This window comes from Heptranchias perlo, chromosome 2 (assembly GCF_035084215.1).
Source record: "Heptranchias perlo isolate sHepPer1 chromosome 2, sHepPer1.hap1, whole genome shotgun sequence".
Taxonomy (NCBI): domain Eukaryota; kingdom Metazoa; phylum Chordata; class Chondrichthyes; order Hexanchiformes; family Hexanchidae; genus Heptranchias; species Heptranchias perlo.
This window is the reverse complement of record NC_090326.1, coordinates 100,229,553-100,250,137: the sequence shown is the minus strand read 5'-3', so window position 1 is coordinate 100,250,137 and position 20,585 is coordinate 100,229,553. Positions and strand designations below refer to the sequence as shown.

The 20,585-nt window shown below is 43.5% G+C and overlaps 1 protein-coding gene across 3 annotated transcripts in view; it reads left to right on the top strand.

Annotated features, from left to right (window-relative positions):
- Positions 1-20,585, top strand: part of galnt1 (UDP-N-acetyl-alpha-D-galactosamine:polypeptide N-acetylgalactosaminyltransferase 1) — a 169,013-nt gene that overhangs the window by 121,188 nt on the left and 27,240 nt on the right. For all 3 annotated transcript variants that reach the window (XM_068005066.1, XM_068005057.1, XM_068005076.1), the window contains 4 exons: positions 918-1,125; positions 13,924-14,094; positions 16,632-16,749; positions 17,906-18,086. In XM_068005066.1, the coding sequence (XP_067861167.1) occupies positions 918-1,125; positions 13,924-14,094; positions 16,632-16,749; positions 17,906-18,086 (678 nt within the window). The remainder of the gene's footprint in view (positions 1-917; positions 1,126-13,923; positions 14,095-16,631; positions 16,750-17,905; positions 18,087-20,585) is intronic.

Sequence of the window (20,585 nt, the reverse complement as noted above, 5' to 3'; positions counted from 1 at the left end):
ATCTCTTTTATCAGCTATTTAAAAATGAACAAGTTAAATTAAAGGGCAAAGCAGTTTCATGCTAATAATCACATAGCATGGCCAATATGTGAACCTAGCAAGGAGTAAACCTGTAATGTGATTCTGGTAGACATCACAGTTGACACCATTCCTGGCTTCACCTGATGTTGAAACATAGGCATATTCAACAGCAACCATGGATAGCAATCTGGAAGAAGGGGACACCAGATTGATTTCCATCTTCCCTCTCCCACGCACTGATTCAGGGACGCTGCGTTCAACTGTGGTGCCTCCAATACTGCCCTGGCTGAGATCAACTAAGTCAGCACAAACCAGCAATTGAATATAACACCTTCTTGGTCTATATGGCTCAGTACCAAACAATGTGGTGCAAGTTTGTTTGTTCCCAGTAGTTGTTAATTGTGAATGCATTTTGTTCTTTAAACTGGATTGAGGCAGCTGTCGGCCTGTTTACATTGGCAATAGGCTATTGGCAAAAGATTGGGCTCATGTCTGTATACATCTGACCTGTAATAATCAATATGAATTAAACAAATTCACTGCAAATCAGTTCCAGTGTAAAGGAACCAGTTTTATTCCATCACCAATTTGAAGGCAGTATAGAAGAAATTGTTGCCAGCTCAGCAGTAAAAACCCAGGAAGTCATCTCTGAACCAGTGGCATCATTTTCATTCGTCATCCAATTCTAATTGTGAATTCTTAATAGAAACTCAACCTGTTTCAAAAATATATTGGAGTGCAGATCTCGGGTGAAAATTGTTTGACTATATTAGCGAATGTTCTTCAAAAATTTTAAAGGTTACTTTGTGAAATACTGATGCAGAATTGTTATGCTTTTAAAATTATTTTCAAAGGTAACTGCATTTTCAGCTGAAAAGAATTGCATTGTCTTCCAGATTTTTTGAACCAGCCTTTAGAGAAATACGTGAAGAAATTGCAAGTACCAGTTAGGATTCTACGCATGGAACAGCGCTCTGGTTTGATCCGAGCAAGACTGAAAGGCGCAGCAGCATCTACAGGACAAGTGATCACATTCTTGGACGCACATTGTGAATGCACACTGGGCTGGCTGGAACCACTACTGGCAAGGATTAAACTGGACAGGTAAGAATAATCTAAAGCACTATGGCTAAAATTTCAGTTGGGCTTCAAATATTAGTAACACTTAATGTTAGTTTTGAAGTGCAAGTTCATTTTTTTTTTGAAGTGCACATACAGTCCCACAGACAGCAAATGAGATGAACGACCAACTAATTTGTTTTTAGTGGAGCTGAATGTTGGCCAGAGCATGGTTCTCATCTTCACATATTGCCATGGGATCTATATGATCAACCTGAACCATGAATAAGACAGAAGGAGGTCTTCATTTAGCATCTAGTCCAAAAGATGGCACCCCTGATAGTGCAGGTGTCCCTCAGTACTGCACTAAAGTGTCAGTCTAGATTATGTGTTTAAATCTTGGAGTGGGACTTGAACCCACAACCTGGAAAGAGCGCTACCAACTGAGCTAAGCTGAAACTTCAGACTGACTGCTTTAGTCTGTAAAGTCTTGCTTTTAAATCTTATATTTATTATTTTAATGTTGGTTGCGCTTCAATTCCTACAACTCATCTTTCTTCTGCACAGAACACATTTAATGTGCTATTAAAAGAATGCTAAAGAAAAATAAGCTTAAAAGATATAAAATCACATCTTGTCTCAACAAAATACAGTACTACATTTCTTGTTATTTCTTCATTGCAGCAAGTTAGAAAAATAAACTGATGTTCAGAATTACAGTTTATAATTAAAGAAATACTTTCATTTTATCTGCACATTTAATAATCCTTTGTTTGGACATCCTTCATACCAGCAACTTTACATGGTGTTTCCTAGCTTCTAGAACCAGACCTTGCAGTTTATTGCATTTTTAAGAAAGGATAAGTATAGGTTGCAGTGATTTATTTACTGATTTCTAGTACTTTTTATCTGGTTTTATTTTTCAATCATGTTTCCTTTCAGTTCTGGGTTTCACACATTGAAACTTGGTATGGATGGACTTAAATCTGTTATAAGCTTGAGCAGACCCAGTAACCCCTTAAGGAAAAAATCTGATTTTTAGGGCATAGACCGCTAGTTTTATCCAGAAAACTGTGAGAAAATGCCTACTGGTAGAAAGACATTTCAGAGAGCAATAAATAGCGTTTGTTTTCTTAGGTGTTCTACCCACAAGAAATAGCATTTTGTATCTTGGTTTAATCCCTTCAACTCACACTATAAAAGCAGAGCACAGTATCTCAGCTGAGATCCTTGATCCCTGATTGTAACTAAAATATATAATCAGAATCTAGAGCATCAACAGGCTGTAGCCTCTGGTGCAGACCCAGACACACAAGAGGAAAAATGTGTGTGTGTAGATAGATTATAGATATAGATTATAGATATAGATACAGACGGACGCACAGACAGACACACACATACGTCTGTCTGCACAGACCCTGATCCAAACGACAAATACGGCCTGCAAAGGGAGAGCCAATCCCTACATCCAGGCAATCGCCAGTTGCAGGGCGTGAAGAGGTTAGGGATGGGCAACACATGCTGGCCATGCCAGCGACGCCCACATCCCATGAACGAACTTTAAACAAGGGTACCTAGGCACCCAGCCACACTGTGGTTTCAGGGAGGTATACCAATAATGAGATCATCTAGCACGCTTCTTTTGCCAATGGATGCCTTTTTTAAAAAAGGAAAGCGGGGACTGGGAATAATCTCCAGTTTATCCAAGTAGTATTCATACCTGCAAATATAGGGATTAAAGTTTTTAAAAAATGATTACCTGACCTACTGCCCAAGATTTGAAATGTTGTAGTAAACATCAGTTCATTCTGTTTTGCAGATGCACATGAAAATTGCTCAAATGTACCTCTGGCTTCCAAGATAGCTTGTCAGTCTAGTATTTATAGAACAGCTGAATCAAAACTTCAGTAAGATTCTGAAAGACTGCTTCTGCCTACAGTGCACCTGGCCTTTCCTGAAGGAGAGGAGCTAGGGACTTGCAGGTAGCTGTCAAACACTGTTAACAAGAGTGCAGTGGGCAATTCCCTCCTGTCACCCAAAACTGGAGGAGTGAGCAAATAGGAGTTTCTAATCAACAGTTGCCATCCCCTAGCAAGGGGATGAGCTCAATGGATGGGGGTAGCTAATCCTTACTAAAACCAAAACCAGGTCAAGCAAAACACGTGGCAAAAAAAACAACTCCAATTTTAAAGTAAGTAGCCTTTGTCTTGAAAGGGCAGTGCATTTTTACTGATTTAAAATAGTATGAACTAAATGTCAGGGGATGCTGTTCAGTACCCTGACGGATGATGAGATCTCCATTGAGTAGGCATCAGGCTCCCTGGAATAATTCTAGACAAGATGCACCATTAGCCTCCTACTCTCTGAATTCATCTATTTTTCTCCCTTCAGAAGGTTCAGAGAATTCCTTCCTGGGGAATATTATGCCTAGTGAAGTATTTTACCTACCTCTCTTGTTGCAGCTACTAGGAGGGACTTTGAGATTAGGGTTTGTGAGATGAACAAATTCAGTTGCAGTGAGTATCTGGTTAATCTCTGTTGCCATAGTGAGGTGGATAGTTTTAAGGAAAAGCCTGCCAGCGCGTGGCTGTGACCAATGGATGAAAGGGCGAATTCTTTTAGCCAGTTTTGGGTGTGGAAATCTTTGTACGTATTCATCTTTTTCCTCTGATTTGAGGGCGCTACAGAGGGTGTGTGCTGAAACCATGAAAGTCATTCTGATAACCCTGTTGTGGCTGCATCAGCTGTAGCTTTTAGCTATATTGGTTATGAGCGAGGCCCATGTCACCTTACCTTTTAAGTGAGATTGCTCGTAAAGCTGGAGTGGAGCAGGGGGCTGATCAGATTGTTTCGCCAAATACTAACATTATTTCAATTGACAGTGTAGTTGAATTTGACTGTTGGGACAAGATCTCCGATGGAAGTGGGTACTTTGATTAGTTCCTCTACTACTAATAGGACTTACAATATTAAGTGGAGAAGGTTTGTTGAGTGGTATGCTGTCAAGTCAATTAGTCTACAGTAGCTGGTACATATTTTAGAGTATCTGCAACATTTTAATTAAATTGGGCTTAAGTAAAATTTAATTTATGTATATATTGTTGCTTTCATAACCTTTCATGATCCACTGGCCTCAGACTTCATAAAGCAATGTCTTGCTTCATGCTGGATATCTCAAACTCATGCCCAGATAGGTCACTTTGGATCCATGTGGGACATCTATAGCTCTACATAAGTTAATGTACCTGCCACGTGAACATCTTTGAAAATTCAATTCAAAGTTTCTTGGATGGGCATCTGGACTGCAGATCTGAATTATAGATTAGCCTTATTTGAATTGGCATGGAGATAGAGTAGTTCTAAGGGTGTAGCTGAGATTTGTCCTCATTGTTATTTCCCAGCATTTTTTTAAGTCAGGCAATTATTGTTCCCTCATTTTATCTGCCATGCATCAATTGAACAATTCCCTAATTAAAACCCAATGTTCAGAAGTTCAAAATTATGTTTCCCCTCCCTCTTCCTGCAAACTGTTCTACAAAATAATATAAGATTTAACCTTTGGCATCAGTTGAAGCAGCCCATTAGTAACGGGGAGCAAAATAGTGGAAAGTATATCTTCTTAATTTTATTCTTTCAAAAACTATGCTTTTTAAAAATGTACGTGCATCAATTCTGTATTTAATTAGTAAATGTGAACTCTGCTTGAGATCAAATCCTGACATAAGCACATTTTTGTTCCCTTGATTTGAAATTTTCTGTTAATGTGAATCTACAAGCATGTGGTCCATATCCCTGGTAAATTTTACAATATATTCTGACTCAATCAAAATTCTTTTACAGAATAATCATGCTCTTAATCCATTGTTATCTAAAACCCCTGTACCTTTTTATAACAAACATTTGTAAAAGATCCCTTTAAGATCCACAGCCACTTGGCAATAGCAATAATCAGTTTTGTATTTAATGGCTGTTCCCAAATGCAAATTCTTATTTATAGCTCTCAGAAGCTGTATCATATTCATTGTCTACCTGCACTTCTTATCTAGTTCTCCTACCAAAACCCAGTACCTCTAAAGCACCTGACAATTAAATGTAATGGTAATTGTTTGAAAAATATTTCCAAATTACTTGCTTGATGATAATTCTGCATGTAATTACTATGGCTTGAAACACCAGTCTGTCATTTTTTAGCAAGTTATTTGTTCTTTACCTATAATTGGTAGGATGATTAATGCAATTGGAAAAAAGTACTGAGCTGGTGCCTTCCATCATCAATGTTGGATGGGCTTTTGCTTTTTTTTTTACATAGGACCTAGTTCAACTAACGATATCCCATGTGGGCTGCTTGTTTTTTTACGCATATACATAACTTCATATATTCTATCCAATGTAAGAAGTGATTTTCTGCCTTGGACGCCCAATTTTTCATTGCCTTTCCATCAACTAAGACTTTATTTCATAAGTGCTTTGCCAAACTCCAAGTGAGGAGAAATTATGGACTGTTTTTACATCAATACATTTTATTTAAGGTATAATTAGATAGTAATATGAATATTTGAGTGTGTGTTTTCTGACTCCAGCAGCTCGCGATTAATAGGTAAACTATTTAATAGCGTAGGTCATTGACCTCAGGTCGTTATTAAACTCTACATGCCTGACACTCAAAAGTAGGACAACTATAAGTAGAAAGATTTGTTTAGTGGTTATGTATCCAAAGTTCGTTGATATAGGTTAGGGTGCTTTATTATCTAGAGAAACTTGTTAACTATCATGTTAAAAGCCAGTTCAGTCAAGGTTGTACAGCTGTCGTATCCTTTTTTGATTTCTAGATGGAAGATGATCACAGGTGCATTGCCTATATTGTCCAGTGTCCCTGTTCCATTAATGCAGCTTGAACTACATAAAAACATAAGAAATAGGAGTAGGCCATACAGCCCCTCGAGCCTGCTCTGGCATTTAAAACGATCATGGCTGATCTTCGACCTCAACTCCACTTTCCTGCCCAATCCCCATATCACTTGATTCCCCTAGAGTTCAAAAATCTATCTCAGCCTTGAATATACTCAACGACTCAGCATCCACAGCCCTCTGGGGTAGAGAATTCCAAAGATTCATAACCCTCTGAGTGAAGAAATTCCTCCATCTCAGCCTTAAATGGCCGACCCCTTATCCTGTGAATATGCCCCCTAGTTCTAGACTCTCCAGCCAGGGGAAACAACCTCTCAGCATTTACCCTGTCAAGCCCCCTCAGAATCTTATATGTTTCAATGAGGCCACCTCTCATTCTTCTAAATTCCAGCGAATATAAACCCATTCTACTCAACCTCTCCTCATAGGACAACCCCCTCATCCCAGGAATTAATCTAGTTAACCTTTGTTGCACTGCCTCCAAGGCTTCCTTAGATAAGGAGACCAAAACTGTACACAGTACTCCAAATGAGGTCTCACCAAAGCTTGGTACAGTTGCAGTAAGACTTCCTTACTCTTGTACTCCAACCCCCTTGCAATAAAGGCCAACATAAGAACATAAGAAATAGCAACAGGAGTAGGCCAATCGACCCCTCGAGCCTGCTCCGCCATTCAATAAGATCATGGCTGATCTGATCCTAACCTCAAATCTAAATTCATGTCCAATTTCCTGCCCGCTCCCCGTAACCCCTAATTCCCTTTACTTCTAGGAAACTGTCTATTTCTGTTTTAAATTTATTTAATGTTGTAGCTTCCTGGGGCAGCAAATTCCACAGACCTACTACCCTCTGAGTGAAGAAGTTTCTCCTCATCTCAGTTTTGAAAGAGCAGCCCCTTATTCTAAGATTATGCCCCCTAGTTCTAGTTTCACCCATCCTTGGGAACATCCTTACCGCATCCACCCGATCAAGCCCCTTCACAATCTTATATGTTTCAATAAGATCGCCTCTCATGCGATTTGCTTTCCTAATTGCTTGCTGTACCTGCATGCTAATTTTTTGTGTTTCTTGTACGAGGACACCCAAATCTCTCTGAACACCAACATTTACTAGTTTCTCACCATTTTAAAAACTATTCTGTTTTTCTATTCTTCCTACTAAAGTGAATAACTTCACATTTCCCTACATTATCCTCCATCTGCCACCTTCTTGCCCACTCACTTAACCTGTCTATATCCCTGTGTCCTCCTCACAGTTTACTTTCCCACCTAGCTTTGTATCGTTAGCAAACTTGGATATATTACACTCTGTCCCTTCATCCAAGTCATTAATATAGATTGTAATTAGCTGAGGCCCAAGCACGATTCTTGCGGCACCCCACTAGTTACAGCCTGAAAATGACCCATTTATCCCTACTCTCTCTTCTGTCTGTTAACCAATATTCTATCCATGCTAATGTATTACCCCCAACCCCGTGAGCCCTTATCTTGTGTAACAACCTTATCGATTGCCTTTTGAAAATCCAAATATACTACATCCACTGGTTCCCCTTTATCTACCCTGCTAGTTACATCCTCAAAAAACTCTTAATAAATTTGTCAAACATGATTTCCCTTTCATAAAACAAAGTTGACTCTGCCTAATCATATTATGCTTTTCTAACTGTCCTGTTACCACTTCCTTATTAATGGATTCCAGTATTTTCCCAACGACTGATATCTAGCTAACTGGCCTGTAGTTCCCTGTTTTCTTGCTTCCCTCCTTTCTTGAATAGCGAGGTCACATTTGTTACCTTCCAATCTGCTGGGACCGTTCTAGAATCTAGGGAATTCTGGAAGATCATAACCAATGCATCCACTATCTCTGCAGCTACCTCTTTTAGAACCCTCGGATATAGGCCTCCAGGGGATTTGTCGGCTTTTAGTCCCATTAGTTTCTCCAGAACTTTTTCTCTACTGATATTAATTATTTTAAGTTCCTCACTCTCATAAGCCCCTTGGTTCCCCACTATTTCTGTTACGCTTTTTGTGTCTTCTACTGTGAGGACAGATACAAAATATTTGTTTAAGGCATCTGCCATTTCCTGATTTTTTTCCATTATAATTTCTCCTGCCTTAGCCTCAAAGGGACCAATGTTTACTTTTGCTACTCTCTTCCTTTTTACATACTTGTAGAAGCTCTTACAATCAGTTTTTATATTTCTTGCTAGATTACTTTTAGATTCTATTTCTTTCCCTTTTTATCAATTTTTTGGTCGTCCCTTGCTGGTTTCCAAAACTCTCCCAATCCTCAGGTTTACTACTCTTATTGACAACATTATAGGCTTCTTCATTTAATCTAATACTATCCTTAACTTCTTTAGTTAACCACAGATGGATCACTTTTCCTGTGGAGTTTTTATTTCTCTCCGCGCTGCCCCCACCGACCCCGATCTTCCGCGCCCTCCACTCTCTGTACCAATGCAGGATGATGCCTTGCTCACTCTCTGCCCCTTCCACCCCCACCCTCCCCGGCCGGCTTTGCAGCTCCTATCTGCAGCCAGCTTGTCAATCCGGCTGGCTGCCAGGTGCAAAACCTGGAAACAACTTTAATCGCCACCATTTCAAAATTGAGCCCTATGGGCTCGATTTTGGGATCGTGTTTCCGGCGGGTTCCCAGCGGGGCGGCCCCGAAAATCCCGATATCCGGTCACGTGACCGGATCGCGACGAGATCCCGGCCACTTCCGGGTCCCGCGCTGACGTGCGGGGCTGCGCGCGCAAGCCCCGCTGGTGGGAATCCCGCAGGCAATTAAAGCCAGCGGGGTTCCACTTGAGAGTACTTACCTTGCTCGTTGTGGTCAGTTAATGAGCTGAAGCAGCTGTCAAAAGAGGAAGTGTGGGATTTTAGGTTCAAGGCAGTGAGTTTCACACACTGGGGGAAACAGTCCCTCTCCAACCAGGCGTGTTGCAGCCAGCAGCCTGTGGCAGGTGCCAAGGTGCGCTCCACGGGGGAGAGCCCTCACCCACGCAGGAGGCCACCGCGTCACATAGGGCAACCCCTGCCCTCCACCACCCCCCGCCAAGCCAGAGGACAGACCGACACGAAACCGCAGCCCCAGTCCGAGGAACCACCCACCTACCCTGCACAACCCCTCAGACCAACACCTGCCAGATGGGTGGTGCGTTGACATCGTCGGAGGACGAACAGGATGACCAGCCCCAGCAGCCTCGCAGTCCACGCCGTCCGCCTCGGAGACGTGGGGCCCCCCAACACGGTGCAGTGGCACACCCACCTGCACAGCAGGAGGGAGGGCAACCGCAGAGAGAGATGCGTCGCAGGAGGCACTACCTTCCGCACAGGGTGTACAGAGCGAGGCTCAGCTTCATGGACCTCTCCGAGGAGCAGTGCATATGTCGGCTCAGAGTCAATCGCCAGGTAGTCGCCGACATCTGCAGCCTCCTTAACGACGAGCTGCTCCCTGATGGACCAAGCAGCATCTTCCTACCTGTCGCCGTCAAAGTCACCACTGCCCTCAACTTCTTCGCATCCGGTTCCTTCCAGGGTGCCACCGGGGACATCACTGGGGTCTGTCAGTCCTCTGCACACAAGTGCATAAGGCAGGTCACCGATGGGTTGTTCCGCAGGGCCTCGCACTACATCAACTTCGCCATGGACGAGCACAGCCAGATGGAGAGGGCGGTTGGATTCCATGCCACGGCCGGCTTCCCACGGGTGCAGGGTGTAATCGACTGCACCCACATCGCAATACGGGCACCTCCGCATGAGCCAGGGCTGTTCATCAACAGGAAGGGGTATCACTCCATGAACGCCCAGCTCATCTGTGACCACCGCCAGAGATTCCTACACGTGTGCGCCAGATACCCCGGCAGCTGCCACGATGCCTTCGTCCTCAGGGAGTCCGCCGTCCCGCCCATCCTGCAGGCACCCAACGCCGGCAACGGCTGGCTCCTCGGCGACAAGGGGTATCCCCTACACACGTGGCTCATGACACCTCTGAGGAACCCCATCACCGAGCCGGAGCGTCGGTACAATGACAGCCACACTGCTACCAGGTCTACAATTGAGCAGACCATAGGGCTTCTCAAGATGCGCTTCAGGTGCCTTGATTGTTCTGGGGGAGCGCTGCAATACACACCATTCAGAGTGGGACGAATCATAGTTGTCTGCTGTGCCCTGCACAACATGGCCCAACAGAGAGGGGTGCCGCTGGAGGAGGCCCCATCCACACCCGCCACCCACATTGAGGGAGGAGGAGGAGGCGGAGGAGGAGGAGGCGGAGGAGGAGGAGGCGGAGGAGGAGGAGGAGGAGGAGGACGCGCCAGCGGATAGTGGACGACCCATGCACCGAACCACGACTCACCGGGATGGTCGCCGGGCCAAGGAGGCACTCATACGTCAACGGTTCTCCTAGAGTCAGACACTGCGAGGCGCTCGCATCTCCTCACCTGCACATGCGAGCGGCCATACCAGCCCCCTCCACTGAAGAGTGTTGCCAGTAATCCTGCACCCACAGCAGTGTGCCCAATGGGTGGCAGCAGGTGTTCGCCGTCATGATGGCCTCCACGGAATGCACCTATTGCACAGGCCGCGGAAGAATGGACGAGAGGTGGCAGGAGTGGTGAGAATAGAGTATTTAATATCTCCAATGTGACATTATATAAAAAAAAATGTACAAATTAATAAACACCCTGGTGTATTCCCTTTGTGATTATAACACCTTTGCAATTATTTTCCGGGAACCCCTACGTGGTGCTACCCCTGTGGCTCCAGCAGAGGTAATGGCAGGTTGCTCGTGTTCTTGCCTTGACCGGGTAGATGCTTTTGGCGGACAGCCCCTGGGTTTCGGTGCCCGTGACGGCACCTCCACAGACTGCTCCTCCTGCACCGGGGCAGGGGCAGACTCGGCCACCTGGAGAGGAGGCACCATTGCGGGTACTGGTTGAGAGGTGGGCGACGGGTGGGACGTGGGGGCGCCTTGAGAAGCGTCCCCGCTTCCATGTCCCCGGTCACCATCATCCCTCTCTTGGCCTCGGCCCACATCACCCCTTCCACCCTGCTGGACGGCAGTTTGGATGGCATGTGTGAGGCCTTGCAAGGCCACCCCTAGTGTATCCGTCAGCCTGTTGATGGCGGCGGAATGTTGCTCACCCTGAATCCGTACAGACGTTGTCAGGGCCTGCAAGGACTCGATCTGGAGCTGTGCGTGACGCTCGAGGGAGGCCAGCCTGTCCTCCACCGCAGACAGTCCCGCACCTACCCGCGACACTGTGTCGCCGGTACCCTCCTGTGCCTGCGCCACCAATGCCCGCATGCAGGAGTTGGACTCCTCCATCGCCTGCGCTATTGTGGACAATGCGCGCGGCACCTCTCCCAGTACCTCAGCAATTAGCTGGTGCCCCTCGACGACTCTCCTTTTCACTGGTGGCCCCCTGGGTTCAGCATCTGGGTCCGGCTGAGCAGAGCCTGGAGATGAGTGCTCCCTCCGTCGCGGACCCTCCGCGGCTGCCCCTGCCACCAGGGTCTGCTCATGCTCACTCGTGGGCGGTGACTCACCAAGTGCTACCCCAACTAGTTGGCGAGGGGGACCCACCGAGGTGCGTGTCTCTGCGCTGGTGGATGGTTGGCTCTGATGTGACGATGCACCCTCAGAGACCGCCATGTCCTCTGAGGAATCGCCCTCCACGATCGCTTCACACACAGACGGACCTGCAAGAGAACAGAGGGCACTTTGAGGCATGTGGACCAACTTGACAGTGCGCCTGATGGCAGGTGATGATACGGTAACTCGCGATCATGGGTGTTGAGTGTCAGCTTTCCCTTACCGGCCGTTTCGGCAGCGACACACTCTCCATCAGCCACCGACAGGCAATGTCGTGTGCGGGCGAGGTCGAGCGCCTCCACCTCGGCGTCGGTGAGCTCCACCACTTGCGGCGGCCCACCTCCGGTGCGTGCCCTTTCCCGATCGTTCTTGCTTCTCTTCTCCTGTGAAGGCAAAACACAGATGTGTGAGTGGGTGCGTATTGCATCGTGAGACGCATCGAGCATCGGTGTGGTTGGGTTGAGCATGGCGCGGATGGATGGGAGGATGCGTGGGCCACGTGCCCATCCCATTGCATGGGGATTGGGGTGTGTGGTAGTGTTCGGGTGGGGTCAGGGACGGTGGGTACTTGCGTGCACGGCGAGGATGGTGAATGAGTGGCTGTGAGGATTGCTGATGGAGCGCAGTGGTGGCTGTGCAGGAGGGGTTGTGATCTGTTTGGCGTGATGGTGGGGACGGGATGTGGGAGGGTGCGTTGGTGTACTCACCTTGCCAGACCTAGTCAGGTCATTGAAGCACTTGCGGCACTGCTCCCAAGTCCTTGGGGTGTTGCCCCTGCTGCTCACCTCCGCCGCCACCTCTGCCCATGCCTTCCTGGTGGCGGCGGCAGGGAACTTGCGTCCATCTTCTGGGAAGAGCGTTTCCCTCCTCCTCCTCACGCCCTCCAGCATCAGCTGCAGTGCCAGGTCTGAAAAACAGGGCGCAGCCTTTCCCCTTTGCTGAGCCATCGTCTCAAACCTCTTGATTGCAGCAGGAGGGGCTTTGGGAGACTGCCCCTTTAAGTGGAGCTCCTACATCGCGTCGACGGTACTGCGCATGCGCTGGGGAGCGGAGAACCCGGAAGCAGGGCTTAATCAGGTCAATTATCCCGCGATCGCGTGGGGGACGCACACGATTAGCCGTCCGCGTTTTCCACGCTCCCGGAGGACCACCCGCTGGGAACCCGCAGGCCTGCTAAATTCGAGCCCTATGTCTCTGTAATGGCTATTAGATCAAACCCAGTCATCTCTATTTTTGCAAATAATTTGTCTATCTTGTTTCAAATGCTCTATGCATTCAGATAAAGAGCCTTTGGTTTTGACTTTTTACCATTTTTTTTCCTGCTTTGACCTTATTTGCTGATGCACTATTATTGGTAAACACTCTCTCTTTTCCTGCCACACTCTGCTCATCTTTACCCAAATCACTACACTGCTTTGTTGCCTTGATTATCAAACCTCTTGTCCCACCATGAAACCTTAGTCTATTTGGCACACAAGTTAATGCACCATCACTTCATTCTAATAGCCACAGTATCCCTCACTGTCATGGTAAGCAGCTTTACTGCTACCTCTGATCTTGTCTAGAAAAATGGTAAAAGTCAAAGGATTCCTTGTCTCACTCGGTACAAGGAAAGGACAGTTCCCTGTCCTTGCCATCAGTTCCTACACAAGGTAGTAATGGAGTTCTATTTTGCCCAGAAGGTTTTGGTGACTTTTACCTCTTCCCTGTATCGTAAGGAATGTATGTTCCGTTGTGTTCATGCCAGGGGTGCCCTCTGTACTATGGCCAAGACCATAACATTTTACCAGTTTTTTCTCATTCATCTCTTATGGCCCAATTTCTAAGCAACATTTAGGAAGGCCAATATATCCTTCCTGAGGTGTGGTGCCCGGAACTGAACGCAGTACTCTAAATGGAGTCTAACCAGAGCTTTATATAACTGTAACATAACTTCCACTTCTTTGTATTCCAGCCCCCTCGTGATAAAGGCCAACATTCCCTTAGCCTTTTTAATTACTTGTTGTACCTGTCCAGTAGTTTTCAATGATTTCTGTACTTGGACCCCTAAATCTCTCTGCTCCTCTACAATTCTTAACTTGTCAGTTAAGAATGCATTAATAACAACATGATGGCAAAACCAGGAACACACTTGTTTGCCAGATTTATTTCAATAGTAAAACTCAAGTGATCCTAAATATAAAGTTTCTCCCAAGGAAGCAGAATTTGAACTTATGTCTTAATTATACCATTTCACATCTTTGCCATATCACTTCTGTGAAGTATATTCGTTACTTTTTAAGATAGATCCATTTAATGATTTCATGCTTCCTTAACGCTGCTTTTGTTCCATCAGGAGTACTGTGGTGTGCCCAATAATTGATGTGATTAGCGATGACACATTTGAGTACATGGCAGGATCAGATATGACCTATGGTGGATTTAATTGGAAATTGAACTTCCGCTGGTATCCTGTACCTCAGCGAGAGATGGACAGAAGGAAAGGAGACCGAACTATTCCAGTTAGGTAAGTAGGCAATGTAAGCAGTGAAGTACTTTCAAAAGACTATTCAGTTTTGTTCTTTTTGTGCAGATGTGTAGAAAACATGATTTTGTATCAAAACAAAGGGGCAGTGCAGCAATTCAAAAAAAATCTGCAGTGTTTCTTTTGCTGTGCTTTGAATCGTTCAAATTTAAAACATGATTTAAAAAGCCTGATGTGTCTGTATATTTGTGTTTGTCGGTACAGATAAAGAGTGTTGGGAGGAGATTAGACCAGTCTAAATAAATGTGCCATGTTTCATAATTACAGCTGAAACTAATAAATGAGCAGTTTACCATGTGCAATAATCATGCACAGTAATTTATTTGAGGCCAAATTTACACTATTAAAATGCTGACAATCCAGATACAAGAACCAAGGTTAAAATCTGTCTTAATTACTTTGGAAAAAGTTTATTTTTTTTAAAAAAGCCTTCTTTTGAAGCTTCACTTCCTAGAAGGAATTCAAGCTGTTGAACTGAAAACGTTTTTGAAAGGGATGCTTTAAGCTCTTCTAAAATTCCAATCAGGTACAATAATGTTCATGTAATATGCCTAAAGTACAATTTAATTAAATTTTATAAGCATGCAGATTTAACATCCCATAGCAATATGTTGGCTGTATCTATAGTTGACACCAGGTTATTGGAAGTACTAGTGTTATAATTATATTTAAATCTGCAGTTTCACTTAATGGGTATGTCAGTTAAAGGGGACTATTCCATTCCATTAGGACATCCAAATTAAGGTTGTATGAAACATTGACAGTTGTATGAAACATTAAAATTGAAAATGTTAACAAACAAGAAAATATTTCAAAAAGACAAAGACATTTTGAAGCACATTTTTGTTTTCTTTCACTCGCCAATATTCTCTCTTCCTCCACTCAAGAAAGATGTTGCTCCTTGCCTAGATACAGTTCTTTTGGCACTGGGTGCCCTCTAGTATCTTTCCCAATTAATTCTGAAGTGACAGTTAATGATGAGAGGCTATTCTACTACTGAGACATCACAGCCAGGTCTGATTCTGCACTTGCCTGACATTCTCACGTGCAGTTTGAGGAGGGGTCAGTGGATAGCAAACAGGCATGGCCATTTTCTTACCCTTTCTTCTCCCCCAGCTGAGGGTAGTCAGCTCAACATAGACGAGGGATTAATAAAGGACCTTCCTAACTTGTATGGCTCAGCTGCTCACTGATTAAATTTGCTGAACCATCAGTGCAGTGACAGAATCTTTTCTAAACTTGCGTTCTTCCATGGGTATATGGCTGCACCAACTAAAATTACAGAAGTGGGGTTGGTTGTGTTCGGTGTAAGAGAGCTCCCTTACAGATTGCAGTAAACCTTGAGGTGTAACAGTGAAAACATAAATCAAACTTTAATGAGACTAATTCCAATGGAGGGAGAAAATCAATGTAAAAATGTCAATAAAGTAAATGGGAAAGGTAAAAAGCAATGGAGCTAAGCTTGCAAGAAGTTTGACAAATAAGATGTGTGACCTGGAAGGTCTTGCAGGGCATGAAATATTGGACATCATTAGTTTCATAGAGTCATAGTGGAATGATTCTAATCAATGGGATACATATCTGGTAGGATATGAATTGTTTAAAAGAGATTGCTCGGCAGAAAAAGAGGTTGTTGGCCACCCAAAAATAGCAATTACTTTAAATTTACTTCAACAAACTTGGCATTTTAATATATCAAAACGTGCAAATGATTTTGGTGAATTGCATTATTTTCAACAAAAACATTGGCCCAAAACGTGCACTGTTAGACTTTTACCTGCATCCTTCAGCTCAATTTTTATTTGCCCTGTATGTGGCTGGAAGTGCGAGCTGGTAACAGTGCGGCGAGGGCAATGAGGCATCTGGGATCTTGGTGAACGATGGGATCAACAGGGTTATCGCCTTATCCAGTGAGATTTAAGGATTGAGAAAAAAAACTGAGAAAGGACTGAAAAGGAGGGTGAATTAGAGTGGGTGAATTCAATGTCAAGTCTGGTACAGAAAAAGAAAAAAAGAGGGAAAGAAAGATCGGATTAAAGAGAGAAAAAAGAGATTGAAAGGAAAAGTAAGAAAAAAAAATTAAAATTTGACATTTTTAAAATCTCCAACAATTCATTACCTGAAGGAATGAGACTCCACACTTTTAATTGTTCACTTTCTGGATCAAAGAGGTTGATTGGCATTGCATTAACAATTATAATGTTAATTACTAGACTTAACTTTCTGTGGTGAGTTTAATGGGCAATTAAAGTGCAAATGCAGTAACTTCATGAAACTTATGGAGGTTAAGTGCATGATGCCCTTTTCGCGAGTCTAACGGCAGAACGTCGCAAATCGTCCAGCAACTTGTGGCGATTTGCAATTCATGGGTTACCTCTCCCTTGCCACAAGTTGCTGATCGATTTGCACATCGTACACAAGCCATTATTTTATCAACAAATTCTGGCCCATTATCAATTGCAACTTTAACATGTCTTGGCTATATATATTTTTTTTAATCAATTGCATTTTGTTTTTAGAACTCCCACGATGGCAGGAGGACTGTTCTCAATAGACAGAGATTACTTTGAATTAATAGGAACATATGATGCAGGCATGGATATATGGGGAGGAGAAAACCTAGAAATATCTTTCAGAGTAAGTATTCAATCATTTTTTGGAGCAGATTAATCTTATTCAGTACCGGTAGATGTAAGATTTATATTGGTGTTTCACAGACTTGTATTGCTTATGTGTTAATATTATAAAGGGCTAATTAGCTTTATTTCTCATGATTTGTTTTTGGTTGCGTGAAGATCAGTAAGTTTTTTCAGAGTGATATTAATCCTTAGGTGTCAGCCTTGGTTCTGTAGTAGCACTATCACCTCTGAGTCCAGAGGTTGTGGGCTCAAGCTCCATTCCAGAAACATGAGCACGTAATCTAGGCTGACACTACAGAGCAACACTGAGGAAGTGCTGTGCTGACAGAGGTGCCGGGTTTCAGATGAGACGTTAAATCGAAGGTCCATCTGCCCTCTCAGGTGTACATAATAGGTCCCATGGCATTATTCAAAGAAGAGCAGGGAAGTTCTCCCAGTGTCCTGGCCAACATTTATTCCTCAACCAATACCTAAAAGATAATCTAGTCATTTATCTAATTATTGTTTGTGCACAAGTTGGCTGCCGCATCACCTAACACTAAAACAGCGACTACCCTCAGAAGCTGTAAAGCACTTTGGGATGTCCGGAGGTCATAAAAGATGCTATATAAATGCAAGTTCATTCTTTCTTACCCCAGTTGATAAATAAGAATATTGTCTGGCTAACATGATTGATGGCTAGCCGTTCTAAGCATTAAGTTGTTAACTTAACATAATTGTTAACTTTCGATCTTGAACTTGCATGAGAGATCTAAACCTCATCCTGTTGGCTGTTCAGCTTCTTATAGAACAGTAAACATGTTGCTGCACTTTGTCAGTGAAACCCTGTTGGCAGCCAGTAAGTAGCATTTTTGAATAATGAATCCACAAGTAACTCTGCTTGGGCTCTTAATGTGCAAAAATATCCTGGTATGCAAAGGTGGTGTGTTATCACCAGCTTTGTGCTGGTTACATTATAATTAAAAAGTGTTAATTGAACGTGTAGAGGTCTAATAGCATGTGCATCTTTTTGATACGATTTTAATATCTTGTGCAGGTCTACATTACAACAGTAACTATACATCAAAAAGTACTTCATTGGCAGTAAAGTGCTTTGGGACATCCCAAAGTCATGAAAGGCGCTTATATAAATGCAAGTTCTTTCTTTCTTCTAGATCTGGCAGTGTGGTGGGACTTTGGAAATAGTTACTTGCTCGCATGTCGGCCATGTATTCCGTAAGGCTACTCCTTACACTTTCCCTGGAGGCACTGGACAGATAATAAACAAGAATAACAGACGGCTCGCAGAGGTCTGGATGGACGATTTCAAAAATTTTTTTTATATTATATCACCTGGTAAGTACCATCAAATAAATATTAGAAATTAAATCCAAATAATTTTCCCACATTTGTACTTGTTTTTAAATCGATAGAGAATATTGTCGATAGAGAATATATCAAGTATGATGAGCGGAATGATGAGCATGACTTGTATTGCTTATGTGTTAATATTATAAAGGGCTCATGAGCGGAATGGCCTCCTTCTGTGCTGTATCATCCTATGATTCTATGATTTTGCTGAGCATATATCACAAATAAAATTAAATTGCTTAAAGATATTTAAAGAAAAAAAACCAACTCTGTTGATCCTCGTGGCACTATAAAACTTATTCCAGTATTGTTTGGTTCCCTTTTTAAGGGTTTCTTGTACTCAGGTACTTTATATAACTTGGGAGGGTCAGCCATGCAGGGCCAAGAGATTCTCTCGGGTTTTGATGCTTTTGGCACTGCTGCATTCAGACTGACCCCTGAAAGTGATTTATTAAATTGGTCATTTTATTTCTAATGTAACTTATCTCTGTCCTTCAGTCCACCTAGACTTCTCTTTTCTGCTGAGAAGGTAGGTGTGTGGCCTACTTCCACACCTCAGTTGCTCCTTTGAGGTGTCAGTTATCATGAGGCTGGATTGCTGTGTATTAATTTGCCTTCCTCCTGTCCCTTTCTGGGAGACAATATTGCCTCAAGTTAGCAACCCTCAGTTCAAATGAAGAACTGAGCCCAATGGAAGGTCGAACCCATACCCTTCCATTCTGTGACATTGAACATTAGTGTTCCAACAATATGTCCCCATCTGTAAGAAATAATGTTGCTTTAACTTTACAAGACGTCACCAAATTTTAACCAAAATTGTTGCCACTTGTTAAGCACACAGTTTCAGGTGTCCCCGCATTGCAGCACATTATTAGAATGCAGATATGTGCCAATAATTTCCTACATAGTAAGTTCCCAATGTCAGACTGCACCCTGAACAGAGGAAAGCAATGATCATGTATTTCCCCAAATGGAATGGAAGTAAAATCTAGAGGCTAGTTACAGAGCACAAGGTAGTGACCTAAGAGCAGATTATTTTCAAAAAGAGGATACTCAACTGTAGGCATATTGGATCACGTGTCTCTATATATTCTCTACTTGAATGCTAGCTCGTTGGCTCCAGAATGTGAAACCATATATCAACGATAAGGAACACTTTCGATTTTGAATGAGCTGCAAACTATCTTTTTTTTTTACACTTCTCAGTCAGTAACATAAAAAGGCAAAATTGGACGACTTGTTTTTGTTCAAAATTTTAGTTGCCTTCAGTGTATCACTATCGGCATGAGACGAACTTTTTCGGCTGCAGTTCCTAATCGGCAAAGTTATATTGCAAAAGACCACGCTCCTATGATATATTACAGCTGGTGCTTAGTACTCTCAGATCAGCTGTAACAAGTGTCAGATTTAGAAATCATAGGTTACAGCACGGAAGGAGGCCATTCAGCCCATCAAGTCCACGCCGGCTCTATGCAAGAGCAATCCAGCTAGTCCCACTCACCCGCCCTATCCCTGTAGCCCTGCAAGTTTTTTCCTTTCAAGTACTTATCCAGTTCCCTTTTGAAAGCCATGATTGAATCTGCCTCTACCACCCCCTTGGGCAATGCATTCCAGATCCTAAAAAGGAAACCAGGGAATTATAGACCAGTTAGCCTAACATCTGTTGTGGGGAAAATGCTGGAGTCTATAATTAAGGATAGGGTGACTAACTGAAAATTCTCGAGGTGTTCAATCAGAGAGAGCCAGCACGGATTTGTGAAAGGTAGGTCGTGCCTGACAAACCTGATTGAATTTTTTTTGAAGAGGTGACTAAAGTAGTGGACAGGGGAATGTCAATGGATGTTATTTATATGGACTTCCAGAAGGCATTTGATAAGGTCCCACATAAGAGACTGTTAGCTAAGATAGAAGCCCATGGAATCGCGGGAAAAGTACGGACTTGGTTAGGAAGTTGGCTGAGCGAAAGGTGACAGAGAGTAGGGATGATGGGTAGGTACTCACATTGGCAGGATGTGACTAGTGGAGTCCCGCAGGGATCTGTCTTGGGGCCTCAATTATTCACAATATTTATTAACGACTTAGATGAAGGCATAGAAAGTCTCATATCTAAGTTTGCCGATGACACAAAGATTGGTGGCATTGTAAGCAGTGTAGATGAAAACATAAAATTACAAAGCGATATTGATAGATTAGGTGAATGGGCAAAACTGTGGCAAATGGAATTCAATGTAGGCAAATGGAATTCAATGTAGGCAAATGGAATTCAATGTAGACAAATGTGAGGCCATCCACTTTGGATCAAAAAAGGATAGAACAGGGTACTTTCTAAATGGTAAAAAGTTAAAAACAGTGGATGTCCAAAGGGACTTAGGGGTTCAGGTGCATAGATCATTGAAGTGTCATGAACAGGTGCAGAAAACGATCAATAAGGCTAATGGAATGCTGGTACACTCTTCAGATTTGTAGGTTGCTGTTGCAGACAAA